Source organism: Vollenhovia emeryi, unplaced genomic scaffold (assembly GCF_000949405.1).
Source record: "Vollenhovia emeryi isolate VEMERY1.0 unplaced genomic scaffold, V.emery_V1.0 DF940320.1, whole genome shotgun sequence".
Lineage (NCBI taxonomy): Eukaryota > Metazoa > Arthropoda > Insecta > Hymenoptera > Formicidae > Vollenhovia > Vollenhovia emeryi.
This window is the reverse complement of record NW_011966046.1, coordinates 1-6,548: the sequence shown is the minus strand read 5'-3', so window position 1 is coordinate 6,548 and position 6,548 is coordinate 1. Positions and strand designations below refer to the sequence as shown.

At 47.4% G+C, this 6,548-nt stretch overlaps 1 protein-coding gene across 1 annotated transcript; it reads left to right on the top strand.

Annotated features, from left to right (window-relative positions):
* The first annotated feature begins 1,307 nt into the window (after positions 1–1,307).
* On the top strand, positions 1,308–6,514 carry LOC105556123 (RNA-directed DNA polymerase from mobile element jockey-like). The gene is given in 5 exon segments (XM_012003195.1): positions 1,308–2,304; positions 2,336–2,491; positions 2,861–5,728; positions 5,901–6,189; positions 6,192–6,514. Coding segments are annotated over 5 exon segments (4,605 nt in total). The 5' UTR covers positions 1,308–1,318; the 3' UTR covers positions 6,498–6,514.
* The last annotated feature ends 34 nt before the right edge of the window (positions 6,515–6,548 follow it).

Genomic DNA, 6,548 nt, shown 5'->3' with positions numbered 1-6,548 from the left:
ATTACGAGAGAGAACCTCGAAATGACCGATTGTGTGATATTAAACGCCAGGGAATAATCGACGATTTTATTTTTGATTTTATTTTTGAATTCGATGTCCACACATCGAGTTCAAGGTATTAATACACCTAGACACCGAAAACTACGGAGCGCACTGTTTGGACGTCGTCATCGGCAACTGGAATACGTGGACATCCAGTTCAAGGTATTAATACACCTAGACACCGAAAATTACGGAGCGCACTGTCTGGACCTCGTCATCGGCGACCTGGGATACGTGGACATCGAGTTCAAGGTATTAATACACCTAGACACCGAAAACTACGGAGCGCACTGTCTGGACCTCATCATCGGTGACCTGGGATACGTGGACATCGAGTTCAAGGTATTAATACACCTAGACACCGAAAACTACGGAGCGCACTGTCTGGACGTCATCATCGGCGACCTAGGATACGTGGACATCGAGTTCAAGGTATTAATACATCTAGATATATCAATCACGAGACATCACGAGACACGTTATCACGAGACGCGTTATTATTAAATAAATCGGCACAATAAGATTAGGTTCACTCTATTTACCGGCGCTCGTATAAGTCGGTAACGTCAGTCACGTCAGCCGCGCTTGCGAGCGCCACGTGCGGCAGAAATATGAAATGGAATTTTGGTAGTTGACAACGACGACCACGTTTCTTAATCTTGACGCGAAATTTCACCATTGGATGTCCGAACACGGACCGGTACGGACGTGTCGGCGTTGTCTTGTGCGGACGTAGTTATTGCATCAGCAGTAGTTCTGTCGCGAGTGCGCGAGGTGATCACAGTGCGGGATATTGAAACGGCAAGGGCCGTTTCTTGCAAGTCCTCGTAGTAGTATCATTAACAAGGCTAGCGACTAACCTCAAATTTCAGTGGTGCCGGCGCCCGGCGGCGCGCAAAAGCCGCCCCTCAACATGCAGGAGGCTTCGGCCTCCGGCAAGGAGACAAACGATGAAAAGACATCTGATATAACCGGATCTCCTGATTCTATCCATTCCCAACCCCCGTTTCCTTCCCCTGCTAATGGTGGCTCAGAGGCTGATTCCATAACTCAACTTTCTGGCTGGATCTACGATCCGACCCTCCACTCGGGTGAAAACGAATGTCCATCCCTACAGGACACAGTAAATAGGCTCTCCAATTCGCTTGCGGAATAAAAAAAAATAAGCGGGGGTAAAGTCCCGCGCATTTCTCGCGTTGCCCACGCGTCACGCGTTCCGACCTTGCGTAAACCGACGATTAAACCGGCTATTCTCAAAGCAGTGGCTAAGCGCAATATGATACCATCCGAAAAAAATCTCGATCTACTCATGAAGGAGGAAACTCTCATGAAAAAGAACACAGGTCAGGGCCTCACCTCTCCACAAATCAACTCTCTCGCAAGTGCAAACCCAAACCGTATTGCGTCATCTCCTGTTATCGGGGGGGATCACGCGGATGAAATGGATTGCGAAACTCTTCCGGAACAGGCCGAAACCACATCACTAAACAAAAGAAGCCCCAAACCAACTAATGACGGTAAGTCACCCACTATTATATCGACGCCCATTCTTGAAAAACACACCAATACGGACCAACCACCTTTTATGGTCCACATTAAGGACCTTAATACTACACCGATGCACCTCCTTCACATTAGTCGCATACTAACGTCCCAATTCCCAAAGGGAATGGGCGAAGTCACTAAAATTGGAAGAGGCCATGTAGCGGTAGCAATGAACACACTCACAGACGCGAATAAATTAATAGGCGATCGGATGCTGGAGGCAAAGGGGTTACACGCATACGCACCATCGTATAGGCTGTATAGGATCGGGACAATAAAAGGTATCCCACAGGATCTAGACATACCAACCTTAAAATCCAATATTAAATCAACCCATAAAATCAAGGATATAAACAGACTAAATAAAAGAACCAATACAGACGGGAAAATCTCGTACGAGCCTTCCAGAACCCTCTCAATCAAATTCTCAGGGCAAACTCTGCCAAGAAACATCTTTATTTATAATATTAAATACTCGGTCTTCCCATTCATCCCAAAAATTAAGATTTGTTACGCATGCTTTCGCGTGGGGCATATAAGCGCCCAATGCAAGGGAAAAGCGAGGTGCATCCACTGCGGAGCCGAGAAACACCCGGACAAAAGCTATAAATGCCCAGCAAGTCTAAACCCCCCCATATGTATAAATTGTAAGAGGAACCACCTTCCCACCTCACACGAATGCACAATAATCACGAACATAAAAAAGTACAGGCACTAGCGGCAACGGAGAACATCTCCATGACGGAAGCAAAAAGGAAACTAAGGACTCAAGATCACCAATCCGAAACCATCCCGGACCCGAGATTCGACTTCAACGGTTTCCCCCTCCTGAAACCATCTCCCGCAAACGATCACAACCCATTTCACCCATATCAGCCCCAAGTTCGACAACAAACCCCCCAAGGTAAGCCCAGCTACGCTACAATGGGGAGTTTCTCTCCCCCATCTCATAACGATTCTTCGCATAACGCCGGCATACAACATCACAAAAGGCCTCGAAACTCGCTCACGATCCCAGGAGGCATTAACAATATTGGATCCACGCCAAATCGCCCAACTAAACATGCCTCATCTTTCTCGAAAGAACACATGGATATCTTAATTTATCCCAACGGAAGAGGTGACCCCTCCCCCTCGAGCATACTCAGTAATCCTAAAGAAAACATGCAACCAAACACAATCTGAGTTACAAGACACTATTAATTGGATAATCCATAAGTTAAAAGATCTACATATGTTAATATTACCATTACAGAGGTTAACATCCCTCGAGACAATCGTCCAGCCAACCAACACATCTGGGTCGTATTCATCGATTTCTGCTCACCACAACCAAGAGTCAGCGAATTATCAGGATACCGTTCAACCCTAAAAGAAGAAACTCAATCGGACTCAGCATCACCCAATGGAACTGCAAAGGTTTGTCCAGCAAACTCCCGGAATTCAGCAACAATACCTCAGCTCCTGACGTATGGTGCGAACAGGAGACCTTACTCAAAAATAACAAATATCTCAACCTTCCCGGTTACTCTGTATTAAGAAACGATGCCGACGATGCAGGGTCGCTTGGCATCGCTTTTCTAATAAAAAAAGGTCTAGATTTCAATACGCAGCCTGTGGCAATACCGCGTCACAGCTCGTGCGAAATTGCAGCAATCAGCCTAAAAACAAATAAGGAACCTCTCCTTATAATAAACATATATAGACACACAAACCAAGACACTCCCCTAGATTACATTCAATCAGTCGTGGCAACGCTAACAATTACTACCAAATACTTTTTAGTGGTCGGCGATATTAACGCCCACCATCCAGCATGGGGGGACTCCCGTACGGATGCGGCTGGCAAGCGCTTCCAAGAGGCCTTCGACGAAGAGAATCTGGTCATTCTTAGTACGTCTGGTAACACGTTCATGAGCCTCTCTACAGGATCATTTTCTAGCATCGACGTCGCAGTCGCATCCCCGGCCCTGGCCCCTTATTGCGTCACAGTAGTGGACACAGATTTAAGGGGAAGTGACCACTTCCCGGTACACACAATAGCCAGACATGCTAACCCCAAAAGAACGTTCAGGCATCGGATACGTTTGTCCGCGACAGAACTACGTGAACTGAAAGCAAGAATGGAGGCAAGCGAACATGACTTCTCGAGAGAATTTCCACTAGACCCCATTCAGGGATATGAACACATTGTGAAATTCGTCCAAAAGGAAATTAGGGAGCTCATAGGAGATAAGCGTTCGGCCTGCGGCCCAAAAATACCTAACAAAACCCTAAATCACGAACCGGCCCTTTGGTGGACAGACGAGTGCACAGATAGCTGCAGGGTAAGAAGAGCGGCACTTCAGACTTATAGGAGAGATCCCACCGCTGGACATCTGGCAGCGTACAAAGACACGGCGGCAATCTGTTCTAAAACGTTGAGAACACACAAGAGAAAAGGTTGGAAAGACTTGTGTGCCTCCTTCAACGGTAACACCCCCTCCTCACAGATGTGGGGCTTCCTGAGATCCTACAAAAATAAAATGCTAGGGATGGTAACACCCCGCTCAGTTCGACCACCAGAGTCACTGGAGACACAACAAGCAAGAGCCAAGGATAATCTTTGTCCACCGTCCTGCGAATACAGGACAGATATCGACACACTTTTAAAGGAATTCAACACTAGGAGGCAAATGCCGACTGCAACAACGCTGGGAGCACCGATCACACTCGAAGAAATAAACTGGGCTTTCGAAAGCACCCGCAAAGGAAAAACAGCCCCGGGCCTGGATCAAATCGACTTCGGTATACTCTCATCATTCCCCCCGTTCTTAATACAAAGCCTTCTGAATATATACAACAAGATCCTGGAAAGGGGCATCTCACCCCCCGACTGGAGCAGAGCAATGGTGATCCTGATCCCCAAACCACATGGCGGAGGATTCAGACCCATCTCCCTGTTACCCTGCCTTTTGAAAATAATGGAGAAATGCCTATATCTACGACTCTCTTGGTACGTGGAGAAATTTAAGTTACTACCAGACGCACAGCACGGATTTAGGCGGGGCAGGTCTTGCGGTGACAGCCTCGCCATTTTGGCTACCAGTGTAAAGAGCTTTATAGCCAGGGGAGAACGACCGTCTGCCGTTTTCTTGGATATAGCCGCGGCCTTCGATAACATTGACCCTATAGAATTGATGCGCTCACTGATAGGCATGGGTGTTCCAATAAACTTATGCAAGTTTATTTTCAGCTATTTGGCGTCGAGAGAGGTTCGTTTCGTGGAGGATGGGGAGCTGAGCGGCCCCCGGTGGATTTACAAGGGCACCCCGCAGGGATCCATTCTCAGCAATTTGCTCTTCAGCATCTACTTAAGGGAGTTGCCTGACTGCATACCTCATGGAGTAAATATCTTGCAATATGCCGATGATCTGGCAATCTGGGCTTCAGGCCGGGACAGGCGCTCGGTCGTGGATTTGCTTTCGACAACGACTGGAAGAATAGACCGTTTTCTGAGAGGCAGAGGCCTGGAGCTGTCAGTAAGCAAGTCAACCTCAATTAACTTTGGCAAAAGCACCCGACAGGCCGAAGACGTGGAAAGGGTGTCGCTTAACGGCTCGGAGCTCCCCCTAACCGGGGAACACAGATTTCTAGGAATCAACATAGATTACGCCTTTTCGGGTAAGATCCACCTGGTGTGGCTGACTAAAAAATGCAGGGTTATCACCAATGTTATTTCTTCTCTTGCCGGTGTTTGGTGGGGATCTCACCCCGCACTATTAATAAATATATATAGAGCGGTCATGCGCAGCACCATAAAATATGATTACCAGATTTCCTTTTTCAGAGAAAACTTAACTAGGTTGGGAGTGCTTCTTAGGCTTAGAAACAGAGCGCTTAGATCAGCCATGGGTTACAGGAAATCAACCCCGATAAACGTTCTCTTGAGCGAGACTAAAGAGCCACCATTACATGCCAGACTAGATCTACTAAATATAAGATTTCTATACAGAAACCTCACACGTTCCGATGGACTACTAGCGAATAGTCTTGAGGAAACCGGAGCCCGGCTCTCCTGCTACAAGGAGAGAACATGGATCCTACAAAATAACCCGATTATGAGAACATACATCAAGATCAGGGAAGATCTCACAGACATGCATCGATCGACGATCCCTCCATGCTACAATGTGGAGCGCGAAGCATTGACATACCGCCCCCCTTACATAAAACTGGACATCAATACGAAGAACAACCGGAGGACCGCGAATGCTATCTTTTTAGAACAGACAAATGATCTGCGACAAGGAGCTCTGACGATTTACACCGAGCGACGGCTCCAGAACGGAAGGGCCGGACAGGAATCTTGTAGGCGCCGGAATCTTCTCCCCTGAACTCCAACAACATATCTCGCAGAGATTACCAGATTCTGCTTCCATTTTCTTCGCCGAGGCTTGGGCCATCGTGGGAGCCTTGAAGATGTGCTTATCCGAGGGCGCTCATTTCACCAAAGCCATCATCCTCTCTGACTCCAGAAGCGTCCCGGATGCGATCAACTCCTTGGATCCTCACCACAGGGGACATCTCGTTCCTCTAATTAGAAATCTAGCCCATAAAACTAAAAAAAAGGTATAGAAGTGACCTGTGTGTGGATCCCGTCACACAAGGGCATAGACGGTAACGAGGAAGCAGGCCGTCTTGCCAGAAATGCGGCGTCCGATGAGGAAGCCGCAAGACCGGATTTTCGAGCTCCCTATTCGGACTTTTATACATTGGCAAGGGAAGGTGCGAGATCTATCAGTGACGAATACTTTCGACGTGAGTTTGAAGTGAAGGGTAAATTATATCACCAGTATGTATGTATATTTATTATTACGTTCGGCCTTTCGGCCTTGATACCGGGACTTGGTTTACATCAAATTCCTTAACCTCACTCATTCATCTTTCATTCCCTACTGTGCCTCTCTCTCTCTCTCTCT